A 16,399-nucleotide genomic window follows, 5' to 3' on the forward strand; every position below is an offset into this window, starting at 1 on the left:
CTGCAGAGCGGGGCTGGGATTTGCCCTTGCTTCTTGTCACTATGAACCCCAAACTCATCCTGTTTTGTAAGAAAGGCCCTCATCCCTCTGCTTCCTGCCCAGGACACAAGCTCCACATCCCTGATCCATAGGGATGCAGAGGGGTAGAGACGTGTGTGTTCTCCCCTGGGTGTCTCAGCAGGGGCCAGTCCCAGCGTGGAGATGGAGCAAGGCTTGTACTCATCCTGTCTGTCACCCAGGCCATTGCACAGGCCAGTGCTTCCTCCTGCTGAAGCTGCTCCACATTCATCATTAAGGACATATCTGGTGGCTCTGGGATTTGCCCTCAACCCCATGCTTCCCCATCCCTGTCCCTTCCTGAGAAATGACATTTGTAGTCAGCAAGGTTTAGTGACTGGAGGAAAAAAAAACTTGGAAAACTTCCATCCTCAAGTTCCTCACTGTGAGCCGGCTACAGATGGGTGAGCCCCTGGGTGTCCCAGGGCATCAGAAATGGGAGACACATGGCAGGGTGCAGGGCTCCTCGGTGTCACAGAGGGTCCAGGGCACTTTGCCTGTCTCCGAGCAGGATCCTCTGAATCCCTGTGGCTGGTGGGCGGAGGGAGCCGCTGTGACGGGCGAGTGGAGATGCTGCTGCACGGAACGTGGGTCAGAGTCCTGGATGACCAGTGGGATGTGAACGATGCCAGCGTGGTGTGCCGGCAGCTCCAGTGCGGAGAGGCAGAGCGAGCCTACAACCTGTCGAAGCCTGAGCGAGGGACGGGCCCCGTGGGGCTGAGAAGGGTCCAGTGTGCAGGGAAGGAGACTCGCCTGACCCTCTGCAACACCTCCCTTCCTGAGGCAGTGCCGGAAGGAATTGCAGAAGATGTGGGAGTGGTTTGCTCAGGTGAGTCGCTGACAGTCCCCAACACACTGTGCTCCCCAGGGCCGTGAGCCCCTGACAGCTGGGGTTTCTCCCGGCTGCAGGGAGCCAGCGGGTCCGGCTGGTGAACGGGGCAGGGCGCTGTGCTGGGAGAGTGGAGATCTACTACAAGGGCACCTGGGGGACCATCTGCGACAACTCCTGGGACCTGTCCGACGCCACCGTTGTTTGCCGCCAGCTGGGCTGTGGGGTGGCCATGGAGGCGCCCGGCTCTGCTCATTACGGGGAAGGCTCTGGGCAGATCTGGCTGGACGAGGTGAACTGCTCCGGGGGTGAAGCTGCTCTCTGGGACTGCCCTGCCGAGGCCTGGGGGCAGCACGACTGCAGGCACAAAGAGGACGCAGGAGTCGTCTGCTCAGGTCTGTGTGGGGAGCAGTGGTGGGAGCCTGGTGCACAGGAAGATAGGGATGCAGGGAGAGCAGGGCATGGCCGAGCCTGCCCCTGGCTGCCCTGAGCCCCCTTCCTGCCCCCATCCTGGGGACATCCGTGCACAGTCCTCACTGGACCTAGTCAGGGTTATAGGGAGAGCACAGACGTGCCCAGGGCTTAGAGGGGAGGGTAGTGCTGCACGTTGGGGACTTCTCTCTGCTCCCTTGGTGAAACAGTGACTTGCTGGCAGTGCCCTCTGCCTGTCTGAGCCCTGGGGTGTCCAGAAGAGTCCCTGCTCCTTGCAGTAAGCCTTCCTGCCCGTGGATGCCATAGAATAACCTGGGGGATTTTCAGGGATGCTTCAGGTTTCCTTCTCCTCACCCCAGGACCAGCTTGTTCCCCCCACTTTGTGCCTTTCCTTCCAGAGTTCACAGCCCTGAGGCTGGAGAAGAGCGACGGCTGCTCTGGGTGCCCGCAGGTGTTCTACAATGGGACGTGGGGGAGTGTTTGCTCCAACTCGATGACTGCTGACACCATGTCCCTGGTGTGCAAACAGCTGGGCTGTGGAGATGAAGGGTTCCCTGAAACAGACCTGCCGTATGGCAGGGTATCTGGCCCCACATGGCTGGATCGTGTTCAGTGTGGGAAGATGAACAGCTCCTTTTGGCAGTGCCCCTTTGCTCCCTGGAAGCTGCAGTCATGTGATTACCAACAAGATGAGACTCGCATCATCTGCAGTGGTAAGGCTGGAGCCACCTGGGCACAAAGGCTCACAGCAGGTCTTGCTCCCTGTTCAGCAAGGTGCAATGCAGAGAAAGAGCTTGGCGTGGCTTTTACGTTCCATTTCAGACCACTGTGCTGTCAGTGACACAAACAAGACTTCATCTCTCAGAGTGACACGTGTCCATCAGCAATAGCTGTCCTGAGCTCCCTGCATAGCCCAAGGAGGGGCAGAGGCACCTCCAGGCAGGGTCTCCTTCAGCTCCCCTTGGACACCTCTTGGAGGTGCCTGTTGCTCTCTGTTGCCCATAGAGAGGGCCCAGACAACCACCTTTTAGCTTGGGAAGTCCATGCAGAGCATCCTGCTTATGGCTGTGTTTTGCTGAGGGAACGGGAAGGGGGAGAGTGAAACCAGTCCTGGTGGCTGAGGGTTATGTAGGAAACAGGCAGCGTGCAGGGCACTGCTGGCAGCAGAGCTCAGAGAAGCCTCCCCTCTGGGAACATCCTTCTGCTCCTCTGCTAACCAGGGACCCTTTGGGGGTGAGCAGCCAGGGGTAAGCCTTCAGTGCAGCGCTGTTCTACCCTGAATTACCAGGGATCCAGCTGTGTCCATGAGCAAGGAGGCACTGGGAGGTTCAAGCACAGGTCAGTCCTGCTCCCATCCCCATGACTCCCATGAAGCAGCCCCTTCACCACAGCATTTCCTTCTGCAGGGAGACGACCAGAAGCCACTCCAGCCCCGGTGACCAAATGCCCCAACTCTACGAGCTGCACAAGTAGCTGCTCCTCCATGTGCCCTTCTCGCTTGGCCAGGCTCTCCCAGCTGCCCCAGTGACATGGGGGGTTCTGCGTTTTCCAGAGATGGAGAAGATTCGTGCCGTGGGAGGAGAGGACAGGTGCTCAGGCAGAGTGGAGGTTTGGCACCGCGGCTCCTGGGGGACGGTGTGCGATGACTCCTGGGACATGAAGGATGCCGAGGTTGCCTGCAGGCAGCTGGGCTGTGGCCCTGCTGTGTCTGCCCTGGGGGAGGCTGCATTTGGGAAGGGGACAGGTCCCATCTGGCTGGAGCGGGTGGAGTGCAGAGGGACGGAGCAATCTCTCTGGGACTGCTGCACCCAGCCTGGGGACAGCGGTGCCTGCCAGCACAAGGAAGATGCTGCTGTGAATTGCTCTGGTGAGTAGCAGTGCTTCATCTCCTTGTTCCAGGACATGTTTCCCCAGCTGTGTCCTCACAAGGCCCCAGAGCTCCTCAGAGGAAGGATGTCCCTGGGGAGGTCAGGTGTCTGGTGTCAGGTGGGGAGCAGCTGTTGTGGGGCTGGGTGTCCTCAGGCCTCTGCCCGTGGGACTCCTGCAACCCCTGTAAGTGCATCCCCTGGTCTGATGGTGCTGTCCTCCCCACGGCCCGGAGCAGAGGACCCTGGGCCTGTCATGGGGACCCAGAGAAGGACAGTTCAGATGGGACTTTAAGGGGATGTCCACATACACACACACACACGCACACACACACGCACACCCCCTCTATCTCTCTCTCTGCTCTGCAGCTGCACCGAGGATGACAACGTCACCTCCTCGAGCAGGTAACCTCCCCTCCTCCCTGGGGTTGATCTCTCTGGGGCAGGTTGTGACCTGCAGCCCAAGGGAAGGGGCTCTGTGCTGGGGTGCGAAGCCCCGGATAGGAGGCCCTGGGGTAGGAGCAGGTGGCTTTGGGGAGGGCTGTGATTCACCCAGCAGGGTGGGAACTGCCCTGTGACCCAACCCTGTGCCCCCACCCCCTGCTGCCATGTGTGTGGGGGGGGTCAGGACTAGGATGTCCCTGGACCCCCACCTCCCCCAGGCCAGGGGCTGCCTCATCCATGTCCCTGCCCTTGCAGATCTCACCCAGGGCCATGCGAGGGACAGCGGGAGAATCTCGGTGCCTGTCATCATCTGCATCATCCTGGGGGCCCTGCTCTGCCTGCTGCTGGCCCTCCTGGTGGGGCAAGTGCGAAGTGCCAGGGCTCAGCGCAGAGGTGGGTCCTTCCCCATCGGTCCCAGGGTGGGCGATGCCTCTTGGCAGCCCCGCAAGTGCTCTGGGGTGTCTGTGAGGGGCACAGATGGAGCTGGGGTGGGGGTGCTGCCTCCTGCCCTATTCCCTGCCCCTCCACTGTCAGGCTGTGGGACACCAGCAACCAGGGGAGGAGAGAGTCCAGATGCAGGAGGAGATGGTGATGGGCGAGGAGAGAAATGGCAGCAAGAGGCCGGGAGAGACAGGAGCAGCAGGAGACATCTGAGGATGCTGCTGGCTGTGCTCTGGACAGTGCTGGAGGGCAGGCTGTGGGGCAGGAGCGATGCCAGGAGGAGCCCAGGGCAGGGGATCTCTCAGTGCGGGTGTCCGGTCCCCAGGCTGCTCTCTCTGCCCAGCCCTGCCCACCCGTGGCAGGGCAGGGCAGGGCCGTGTTATGGATCCATCTGGCAGAGAACGGGGAGCTCCCCAGGGAGAGGAGCCACGGGAGCTGCTCCAGGGTCAGACCAGGGACAAGACTCGGTGCCAAAAGGGGCATGGGGCTGTCTCTGAAGGGACAGGGTGAAGATGACATTGTCCCAGACCACCTCCACAGGGACGTTGCTGTCACTGGGGACGTGGCAGTGGTGCCTGGACAGAGCAGTGGGGCTGGGCTGTGGGGTCAGTGCTGGTCTGGTCTGGGGGGAAGGGCTGGGTAACCACATCGGAGTCTGGTCTCCTGTCTCCACGTCCCTGTGCCGACCCTGCCTCTGTCGCCAGGCTCCAGGAGGTCTCTGGAGCCCTTCTCTGAGGCCGTGTACCAGGAGATCGACTACAGCTTGACATGGGAGAAGCAAGCGATGTTTGGTCGCTCAGGTCGGTGTGGGTCCACTTTGGAGGGAGCACGTCTGCAGGGCCCTTTCCCCCAGCCCTGACCCAGGATGGGACCTTGGCAGCCCCCAAACCAGTGGTCCCCACAGTGCTGGGCCACGGGGTCTGTGGGGAGAGCAGCCCAGTGAGGAGCTTCCTCTCCACCAGCTCTGCCCATCCCAGCCCAGGGCACAGCTCCTCCCTGCCTGCTGGGCTGCCTGTCCAGGGTTGTACCTGGTGGGTGAGGGAAGGGGCTGTCCCAGGGCAGCTCCGAAAGGCCCTTTGAGATGGGGTTTGTCCCATGGGAGCAGGACGAGCCCTGAGCCCTCCTCCCCGCGCAGTCCCTGCTGTGTGGGTCCCTGTCCCCAGCAGTGCTGGCCATGAGCAGGGTCAGCAGGGCTCACCCCAATAACACCCGCTGCTCCTCTCACCAGGCTCCTCTTTGGAGGGGTCCCTGACCAAGCTGCAGCCTGAGCCTGGGGACAGCGAGGAGGAGGACGGTCCTGGGTCAGCACCAGGTAATGGAGGAGGAAGCAGAGGAAGGGTTGGTCTCTCCTCCCTGTAGCTGTGTGACCAACAGTGGTGTCACTGAGAGTCACCATTGGGGTGGGGAGGAATCACCCTCAGGAATGACTCCAGAGTCATGCAGAGCATGTGAGGGTCGCACATGCCCATCTGAGCTGGGTGCCTGCAGCCCTGTGCCCAAGGGGGTCGCAGGGGGACTTCCCGGGCTCAACCTGTCCCTGCCTCCAGCAGGCCCTGAGCTTACCTCAAGGAGCCATGCCTCAAGGCACCAGCGTCTCCACAGCCAGCTCTGGTGCAGAGCCCAGCACTGCTGACCCTGTGGCTGGGCAAGAGAGATCCCCGCTGCCATATGCACGCTCCCACAACCCCGGGGGGAGGTGGGACGGATGCTGGGTCTCCTGTGGCCCTGCCAACACCAGTGTCTCAGCCCCTCGTTCCTGCACATCCTTCCTTCCTCCGCTCTGCAGGAGGGCTCTTCTCATTGCCACCAGCTCCCCTCTCCTTTCAGATGTCCCTGTCCTGCCCAGAGGTGACCCAGCAGATGGCTATGACGATGCCAGAGAAGTCTCTGACCCCAGGGAGGATGTTGTTCCTGGACAGCGAGACTGGGAAGTGCCCAGGGAAGCAGAGGAGGGAAACAGGCCTGTGGAGGCGCAGAGAGGTGAGGGGGAAGTGCATTGCTGCCGGCTCCTGGGGTGCCGTCCCCAGTGCCCGGAGAGTCACTGCATACTGAGAGCCCGACCTCCCGGGACAGGGAGGGAACCTGCGCCAGGAGTTTTCCTGCTATGGAAACTGGGGTGGGATAAGGGGCCGGACATCTCGGGACAGTAAGAGGAGGGAGAGGAAGGGGATTTACAGCCCAGGAGGGGCACGTGCATGGGGCCAACTGCAATGCACCGGCCTTGCTGCTTCCAGAGGGGAGCCTGCGTTCCTGGAGAAGTGATGGGGCCCCAGGAGCCAAGAGAGATGCCCCATCCCTGCTCCCCGCAGACACGGGGTACGATGATGCTGAAGAGGCAACTCTGACACATCCCCATGAGGACACCAAGGCTGAGAGACTGGACCCTGGTGCCCAAAGGTCCCTGAGCCCAGGGCCAGGAGAGCCCACCCCTGCCATGCGGTTGGGTGCACCCGAGACAGAAGAGAGGTCTGTGCAGCTGGGAGAGCCGTGAGTGCCAGAGACAAGGCCCCCTTCTCCCACTGGTAGCAGAAAGAGCTGGGCATTTTGTCTGTTTTTATTTGTCTACTTCTATGCCATGCATTGGTATTTGTTCTTATTAAAACCATTTGGGAATTTGATCCAGAGCTGGTGCTTCCCTCCCCAGGTGTCGGGGTGTCTCCCCGAGGCTGATCAGGGAGGGCGAAGCACCAAGAACCAGCAGTGGGGAAGGGGCACGTCTCGGGACCAGCGGGCTCTGAGACAGGCTGTGCGCCTGCAAATGCCCGTGGACCCTGGAGTGTGGGAATAGTGAACAGTCCAGCTGGAGGATATTCCTGCTGGCAGAGACATTTCCATCCTGCAAACCACACGCAGAGCTTCCAGCCAAACTGGATCTCTCTGCAGTGTCCTGTAATGCCCCCCTGGGCAGGGAGGTCCAGTCGCCTCACCCCGGGAGTGCCCCTGCTTGCTCTTTTGCCAGGGGCTTTGCCTGGGCCACCCTGGTCCCAGGCACGGATGCCACCAACGAGAGGCAGTGACAGGGTTGGTCCTGGGCTGTGGCCCCACGGCAGAGAGCCTGGAGGTGACAGCAGAGCCCTGAACACCCCAGCCAGCCCCAGAGGGGCTCATTGCCTGGGGATCACCTCCCCACAGCAGTTGGGAGGCAGCTCTGCTTCCCACTGGGCCTGCACATAGTGCAGAGCAGCTTGTTGAGGCGCCCAGGGCTGTGATTTCCCCTCCTGTGGCTCCACAGGGTCTCCCATTTCCAGGGGCTGCTCCTGGCTCCCATGGTCCTCACAGACCCCCGAGCACTCCTGGCACAGCCCAGAGCTGGCTCCTTCCTGGCAGGGGCTGTGAGGCACCAGGGCTCAGGGAAGCCCTGGGACGCTCCCCTGCTCCCATCCACCCCCACCCCTCTGCCCTCCCACTGATGGGCTGCAAGGGCAGAAGAAGGGGCTGCCTCAGCTGGGGCACCAGTTTGGGTCTGTGCAGGGGACTATCTGCGTGCAGATGCAGGGGACAGGAGCAGTCAGTGACAGGAGGGGACATTTCCTTCAGCAGGATGGGAGGCAGAAGAGGGAGAGGGCAGTGGGCTGGAGAAGGGACCACCACAATATGCAGGCTCCAGCCCAAAGTCACGGTTCAGCCCCCAGCCTTGGGACAGGCCCATCCCTGAGGATGCTCACAAGGGCATATTTCCATGGAGAAAAGATTTCATGTCCACTCCTAAAGCAGTTGCCGATGGGAGCTGAGAGAGGATCCCTGGTCCTAGGCCAGGTTTTAACCAACTGTGCCCCAGCGCCCACAGGTGAGAAACTGCTCACACAGGAGCTGAGTGGGGAGGAGGGTTCAACAGCTGTGCAGCATCTGGCACCCAAACTGCCCTCCCTCCTCCAGCCAGGGGGGTCTCTGCACCCCGCCGGCTCTTCCTGATGGGTTCCCCATGCCACACACTGATGGGCAGCAGGGCTAAGGCCAAGCGCACAAAAACACACTCTGCCTTTGCCCTGGCTCATTTCCTTTCCTGCACTGAGCTGACACCTGAGCTACTTGGAGAGATCTCCTGGAATGTGGAGGAGTCACCAAATGCATCTGTAGCTGAATCTATATGATCTATACCTATATGTAAAAAAATTGGGATTCTGTGACTAAACTGGCAGTTTCTGAGAGTAGCATTTTTTTCCTGCTTTAACTTTCCTTTCCTACACTGAAATTATGTTCCCTACTTTTTCCCTTGCATTTTTCCTCTTTCTTTCCTTTTGTCATCCCCCCACCCCACCACTTATGCACCCATCCTCCACTCATTTACTGATTTCAGCCTTGGCAGGCACAGGAAAGCATGGGGCCACGCGACTGCTGTCAGCTCTCCCTGCCCAGCTGCCCCAGCACAGCTCGCCTCTCCCCTGCAACAGGCACCATCTGACCGGGAGACAAAATTGGATGTCTCTGCCCAGGGTCTGGGGCCTCTCTCGGGGAGGCAGAGGATAACATCCCCAGTCCCAGTGCTGCCCAGCGCTGGCTCTGCTTTGCAGGAGGGTTTCAGCTCTGGGTCCCAGGAGGGGCAGGTCTCCTCTGCCCCAGCACCCAAGCCACAGCCCAACAGTGGGGCTGTGTGAGCCCCCTCCATCCCCCCAGCTGGGGCAGGGCAAAGCCAGGCCTCCCCCCCCCCCCCACCAGGAACAGCCACAACTCAGTGGTGCTGCAAACAGCAGAATCCTGCCCTCGAGGAGAGGAGGGAGCCAGCAGCTGTCACCAGCACCCTCTCCCATGGCAGCGTTTCCCTGTGTTGTGCTGGGAACTCCTCCAGCCCCAGGCCCTGTACTGACCCTCCATGGGCAGCAGCATGTCCTGGGGCTGGGGATGTCTTGGCTTCTCTCCAGGACAGAGTGCTGGTGCTGGGGACCTTGCAGGATGGCTGGGCTGTGTGTGCAGAGCTGGGAAGGCATCACGGGAGGGGCCTGGACCCCCAGCATAGGTGTGAGGGAAAAGTATCAGCACTGCTCAGCAAGGGGTCTCAGACATCTGTCCCAGTGGCCTCAGGGCTCAGCCCCAGCAGCGCTGCATGTGCCAGGGCAGGAGGACACTGGGGCGCAGAGGGGCTCTTGCTCTGGGGCAGACACCTCTGTGCTGGAGCACCCGCTCTGCAGGGACCTCATCCTGCGCCAGGTGCCCCTAACCAGCCTCTTCTGCCCTGGAACTCTGCCCACACCGAGCTGTGGCAAAGACCGAGATTTACACCTCAGGACCATAGCGCAGTGTGAGCAAGGGCCGGATCCTGCTCCTTCCCCTCGCTGCTCCCAGACCAGCAGCTCTCCCCTTGGGGCTGGGCAGGGGCCCTGCACGAGCCCTGGGCTCTGGAACTTGCGCAGCCGCGAGGAACGCAGGGCTCAGCTGGCGCTTGGTGCCATGTCCAGCCCTCTGCTGGGCTGCAGGAGAGCTGGGCTGTGCCAGCCCCGCTCAGGGTCTGCCCTGCCCTCCTGCCCCTTCCCGGGAACACGGCCCTGCTCAGCCTGGCTCCGGCCCCACATGCACTGCTCTCTGCCAGGGACACCCATGGTGTCACCAGCACAGCCCCAGGGCAGTGGGGCAGGGCAGGGGTGACCCTGGGGGCTCTGGGGGGGGAGCTGGGGCTCAGACACCACCTCTGTCCCCAGGACCTGGAGCCTCCCTGCTGGCAGCCCCTGCCCTGAGACAGCCCCCTCCCTCCCTCCCCAGCTCCTGGCCCATCTCTCCCTGTGGGAGATGCAGGGCTCAAGCCTGAGTCCAGTGGGAGTGGGGGTTTCCCATGGGGAAGGGGGTTGGGTTTGCAGCACCCATGTGGATTACTCACCTCCATGGGGGTCTTGCTCTGCAAATACCCTTCTCCCATAGGCTTCCCACAGTCTGGCTGGAGACAAGTGGTGCTGGCTCTGCTCAGCCCCATGGCCCCTCCACCATGGGGTTAGCACCTGCTCAGCCAGTCCTGGGGCTGCATCAGGCCCTGCCCTTCCCCACAGGGACATGCAGGGCTGGGCTCAGCCCTCACATGAAGGACAGGCTCTCTCCGAGGGCTGGAGCAGGGACCTCTCTGCTCAGCTGCAGAAACGTCACTACACTCACACACATGGACGTGGGCCAGAGATGGACAAAGAGTGACAAAATGAAGATATGCCTGTTTCATCCCTCGGATGATGTTTTTGGCATGCCCAGGAGATATTTGCCAGGTCCAAATCTCTCACCTTGGCTGCAGGAAACGGCACGCCTGCTCTGAAGCTCCATGCAGAGCCCACAGCAGGGGCAGAGGGGCACAACACAAGTGCCTGGGTCCATAACCAGAAGGTGATGGATCAAAATGGTTTGTTTGCTTCACAGACATTCATAGACAAAGTGTTTGTTTAAAAAAAAAAAAGAAATCTAATTCCTTTGGATCTTTTGCTTAGATAATGCTCATGTGGGGAATCCAAACCTCTTGAACAAGATTGCTTGGTTGCTGTCCAGCCATTGATGCTATTCTCTGTCACAAGTGTCCTTGCAATAGCATCTTCAGCTGGATTGGGTGACAGTCCCTCAGGGGGGTTGTTTCAGTGAATCCTGATAATCCAGCTGGCCTGTGGTCCCATGTAACCAGTCCAGAGCATGCATGATCCACTCCCATTGATATAGGACTATATTGGATAAATTTGAATGTCATCCTTGCATCACAGGCATAACTTCAAATCCAAAGATCTTGCTACAGTGCAAAAGAAGTGACATCCTCATCTCAGCTTGTCCCCCTTTACCTGCCTGTCTCTCTCTTCCCTCTCCCCGAGCTCTCCTTTCTGCTCAGGGAAATTTTCTGATGTTCTTGATGACCTCACAACACCTCCCAGCTGACCTGCATGCTAATGGCCAATGCAGCCGATGCAAGGAATTGACCTCACAATAAACATCCAACACATCGCTCTAACTCATCTCTCCCTCTCCCCTCCCCTGAGCTCTCCTCTCCATGGGGAAGGTTTTCTGACCTGCTTCATGACCTCACAGTGCCTGCCAGCTTGCTGCCCAATCAGATTGCTGCAGTAGAAGTGACCTCACAAACCAGCTCCCAGTCATGCTACATGCCCATGCCCATGCCCATGCCCATGCCCATGCCCATGCCCATGCCCATGCCCATGCCCATGCCCATGCCCATGCCCATGCCCATGCCCATGCCGCCGCCCCCTTCAGGAGCTCTCCTCTCTCCTGGGGGCTTCCTCCTGCCCTTCATGACCTCACAGTGCCCACCCACCTGCCTGCTGCTGACCAATCAGGCTGCACTCATAGAGGTGACCTCACAATCACTATGCCAGCAGTGTCATGATCATCTGCCTCTCCCTCCTTCCTCCCTCCAGGCTCTCACCTCTACCTCATGGACTTTGTCATGCCCCTGATGACCTCAGAGGCCTGCCCACCTGCCTCCCCTCTCCCCTCCTGCTGAGCTCTCACCTCCCATGGTCAGGTGCATCTGATGAGCCTGATGCCCTCACAGTGCCTGTCTGCCTGCCCAGGGCAATCCTGCTGCTGCAGCTGAAATAACCTCCCAGCCAGCATCCAGTCCTCTCACCTTTGTGTATGCTACTGACTCTTGTTTCACAGGGCTGCCATCTCTCCTGAGATGCACTTGATGACCTCTCAGCTCCTGCCTGTTGACTACTGCTGGCCAATCAGGGTGTTGCAATAGTAGTGACATAATGATGTCATTTCACCTGGGCAGGCTTTCTGATGATCTGCCTGGGCTCTTCCCACATGGGAGGCTCCACTTCCCCCAGAACACCCTGTCAGAGGGCAAGTCTACCAATTTTGGAGAGGAGCAATGCACCCTGTTCCCAGCCCTCACCCTTGTTGGGGGGGAGGGATGGAGATTCAGGACAAGAGCTTCCCTGGAGATGCTGGGTATTGAACCCAGGACCTCCTGCATGCAAAGCAGGTGCTCTTCACTGAGCTATATCCCCTAAGAGCCTGCTGAGGGGTGGGACACACTCTTGTCCCATGATGTGCCTCTGACAAGCACAGCCCTCTTGGCCCCTGGTGCCCTGAGAGCCTCAGCAGAAAGCAGCATTTGAACCCTCCTGCTGGGCCACAGGCTGGGATGAGGGAAGTTGAGATCACCACTCAGCTGGGACTGGTCCTCGACCAGGGCTGCACTATGGAGTGCTGCCCCTTCAACATCTCTGCAGTTGATGGGGCAGGAGGAGACTCTTGCTGCAGGTGCTGCTCCCATGCTCTGGCCCTCCCAGGGAGGGTCAATGGAGAGGAGCAAACCCCTTCCCCGAGTCACCTCTGCCACCCCGTGCAGCACTGCTGTGTGTGTCACACCTGTCTTCGATACCAGCAGCAGGAGCAAATGGGGTGAGGGAAATGCCCTCCCCAGGGTGATGTGCCCACAGCTCCAGTTGCCCCCTGGCGTGTGCATTGGAAGGGCCATGAAAGCAGGCAGAGCCGATCCTGGGCAGGGAGCTGCCCACAGCCCCTCACCTAGGTATTAGGCCTCCCTCTGCACCGCTCTGCCCACCAGCACCTGGCAGTGGGCAAATGGCAGTGTCCCCTTCCCTGGGGCTGGGGATGTGCCTGGGATCAGGAACATTCCCATTCCCACAGCACCGGGAACTGGACACTGGAGCTGCCCCAGGAGAGCACCAGGTGGGGGTCTCTGTGGCGGAGCAGGTAGCGCATTCGGCTGTTAACTGAAAGGTTGGTGGTTCAAGCCCACCCAGGGACGTTGCCCTATTGGTGGGGTGCCTGGGGGATTGTGCTGCCCAGCACCCTGGGTTTTGCTCACAGTCACCATGTCCCAGCTCTGGGACAGCAGATCTGCTGCTGGCTGGGACATGCATCTTGCAGTGGGACATCCTTTCTAGACCATGTGGTATGGCCAGAGAGGCTGGAGAGCAGCACGGAGGATGTGATATACATGTGTCCTGTTGACCCTGAGCTTAGCTGACTTGTCCCATCCCCTTGCCTGATGGGAAGGACAGAAGAAGGAAGAGTGTGTGTAGTGCCAGGTGGTCCTGCCTGTACATCTCATCGCTGAATGGGGAGAAGGGAGGGTGAAGTGCCACGGGGCAGGGAAAGAGACCAGCTGAGTCCCTGCTCCACAGACTGTGTGGGGACGTGGGAGTGATTCACACATCTGCCTGATGTGCAGACAGCTGTGACAGAGACCCCAGTGGCAGGGTCAGTCCTTCATCTACCCCAAGCACAACACTGGGGTAGAGGACAGCACTCTCCATCCAGGCTGTGCTTGATCCTTAGCCTGACTTGTTGGCTGGAGAGACGCTGAGTCTGGAGACACAGAGGGATGTCCTGGGTTGCAGTCGCAGCTGAGCTCCTGATGGGAGAGCAGGGTTCAGCAGCAGCAAGAGCTGCCAAGATGGCCAATGCAGCATGTGGGGCTGCAGGAGCAGGGCTTCTCCCTCTGTGCAGGGACAGGGGGCTGTAAAGTGCTGCAGCTGGGCTGGGCAGGGCAGCCTGATGGGTGAGTACATTTGGGTAAGGAAAGGGTTTTTTTTGTGCCGTGAGCTGGTACTGAGGGGATAGAGAACACAAAAGCAAGTCTGTGTGCAATGTTCAGGAGAAATTAAAAAAAAAGAAAGTAAATTTGGAGAGCAAAACTGACTGCCAGTCTTTGATCTGGGGCTGCTGTGAAGTCATGGTTTTACAGGCAGCTTTTAGCCTCCCTGCTAGACCCCAGGGGAGTCACTGCCTTTCTGCCCTGTCTTGTGCCCTTTCAGCAGGAAGGAGCTGATGCAGAGGGATGTTCAGTAGGGGTCCCAGACAGGTCCCTCTGTGCTCTTCCTCACACTGAAGACCCTGCTCCCTGCGCAGATGGTTAAACAGCCCCCTCCCTGCCACTCGCATTCAGCGCTTCTCCCTCTACATCTGCTGGGCCGGGACGCCAAGGACAGACCCCACTCTGCTTTGTCTCTTGCTATACAAATCCCATCCTTTTCCACAAATCCAATCTTTCTCCCTCTCAGGCCCACTGCCCTTCAGAGGGCAAGGGCCATGCTGCCTACTCACCCCTCTAGGTCAGTCGGACATCTCCCGTAGCATCGCAAATGAGGGCAAGAAATTGCCATGGGCAGAGCAGGAACTTTTAATGCAACCCTACTGGGAGGTTTGGCAGGTCAGATCAAATGACCCTAAACACCCCTTAGGACCTCAGCTTTTACTCTCAGCATCAGTGTTCATGGCCTCACTTGAGCTTCACCAACAGCCGACAGCCCAACTATGGGACTTTAATAACGCTGGGACTTCGCTAGGACCACAAGCCCCCTTCCTCATGGTTCCTTGCCTCTTACAGATGCTTCTGGAAAACAGCTCCAGAGGAAGCACTGGGGTTTCTTCAGATGAGTTCTCCAAAAGTACTCTTCTCTCTTCACTTGCCTTGCTTGTCTCTTCAGCAAAAGGCACAGGAAAGGGAAATCTTCCCAGGGGTTCAGATCAGAGGAAAGACAAGAATCCCCTCCCCCATTACTCTGAAGTGATATTCCACCTGGAGGGCCACAGAAAAGAAACAGCAAAGATTATTACTGGCATCTGGTATTTTCCAGTGCGCAAAGGTCATTTCTTATCCTCCCTTCTGCCCCTTGTCTTCAGCCTTCCTGTCAGTGCTCTTATGCCCCTAAGCTAATACTGGCAGGTCTGCAAATCGCATTTTTGATCTGACCAATGAGCTAAATGATCACTGAGCTAAACAGAAACTGTCCATCCCCTATCCCTGAAAGGCCCAGCAGGTACATTCCCTCCAGAAACAGGGCCAAAGGGGGGGGGGGGTTCTTCTCAGTGATTCCTGAGAATGCAATAGTGACAAATGCATTGCAAAACTAGAGCATGACCTGCACCTTTTAAAGCAAGGCTCAGACAAGGTCGGTCAATGGCCAAATGAACATGCAGGAAGGGGTCTTTCATACTCACTGCCCATAGAACTGCGCTTTTCCACAAGTCCATATGGCACAAGGAGGACCTCAGTCAGTAGCACGTACCTCTCCTGGCCACCTCTGCATTCTTGTAACCAGTTTCTCAGGTGGCGGCATGCCTTCAGCACTGCCCTTCCTCCTGCCTCGCTCCACCTTCCTTGAGCAGCTCCCTTGGATGCCTGGCAGCACGCTGAAAATACACATTGTGGGGAGGTGGTGTGAGCACAGGGGGAGTTTGGTCTCCATCCTGTACTCACAAGCTGGGCAGAGACAGAGATCACCCCCAGCTGAAATGCCCAGGGCTGCATGATGTGCCCGCAGGAATGCTCAGCATGACCAGATACAGGCTCTGTCTTGATGCGGCAAGGAGAGAAGCAGGGTCCTTTATAAAGACAGCCTCTAAGACACACGTCCTGGCTAATGTATTAAACACTGCTCGATGGTCCCAGCTACCGTGTGTTTTGGTATGGAAAAGTGATTGTTCCTGGACACCCAGTGTCAAAGAAGGAGAAAGTGGTCAGGGGTGTAAAGGCATTCCTGCCATCAAGGGATCAGGAGTCACTGTGACATGTGATAAAAGACATTCAGAGCTGCTATGAACCTTGTGTCCAGAGGAAACATCTCACCCAAACAAGCACAAGGGTCCAGGGTCACCCTCATCCATTCCTCCAAGGGTCTCACCTGCCATGAGGCGCTTTGCCCTCAGCTTTCTTCCCCTTTCCTTTCTGCATAGTCGTAGCTGTTATTTTGGGTGGAGGATGCCTCCCTCTCAAGAGGAGGCGCTGGGCAGGAAGATTTCCTGTAAGCAGGAGACAAGAAAACACTTCAGGCAGGATAGAATTGCAGAGACCTTTTGAAAAGGAAGGATATGCAGATCTGATCAAGCCTGTGATAAAACTGTCAGGCCTCCAGCTGATTCCTTTTATGTCTTCTTTCCTGGGTGGTCTTTGGCCCTTCCGGACAATGGCTTCTCTCTTTCTTTTAGTTTTTACTGTGCAACATCATTTCCTGTGGTACTGTTTTTTTCTGTTCTTTCATGTTCTATCCTAGTCACATTATGAAAAAGGAGGCTTGCTGGGATGTACTGGTGAATGAACAGAGTCTCTCTGGGGGCAACAATTTCACACAAGGGGAGCAGATCCTTGGATCTGTCTACTGATCTCATATGCCTGCAGTTCCTCTGGCGACACAGTCAACTCAAAGGCACTGTTTTGGGGATGTTTATGAGAAATTCAGAAAGAAAGCTTAGAACTCCATGTTTTGAAAATGAAAGGAAGTCTTGGCATAGGTTACCAGACTTTGTACCATCTACTCAAGGTGACTCTTCCCACCACTTGAAAACACACTGATTCCATGAAATAGCTCAGCCCCTCCATTACATACAGCTCCAGGCACAATTTAGGATTCACATTGCTCAAGGATAGTCCTCAAGTTTG

The 16,399-nt window shown here is 58.3% G+C and overlaps 2 protein-coding genes across 2 annotated transcripts in view; both read left to right on the forward strand.

Annotated features, from left to right (window-relative positions):
- LOC136993818 (uncharacterized) overlaps positions 1 to 16,399 on the forward strand; it is a 487,107-nt gene that overhangs the window by 276,190 nt on the left and 194,518 nt on the right. The window lies entirely within an intron of this gene.
- On the forward strand, positions 616 to 11,482 carry LOC136993796 (scavenger receptor cysteine-rich type 1 protein M130-like; the record flags this gene model as incomplete). The annotated part of the gene is made up of 4 exons (XM_067308743.1): positions 616 to 886; positions 967 to 1,281; positions 1,717 to 2,031; positions 11,397 to 11,482. Coding segments are annotated over 4 exons (987 nt in total), but the record flags the coding sequence as incomplete, so codon positions are not given.

Source organism: Apteryx mantelli, chromosome 20, assembly GCF_036417845.1.
Source record: "Apteryx mantelli isolate bAptMan1 chromosome 20, bAptMan1.hap1, whole genome shotgun sequence".
NCBI classification, from domain to species: domain Eukaryota; kingdom Metazoa; phylum Chordata; class Aves; order Apterygiformes; family Apterygidae; genus Apteryx; species Apteryx mantelli.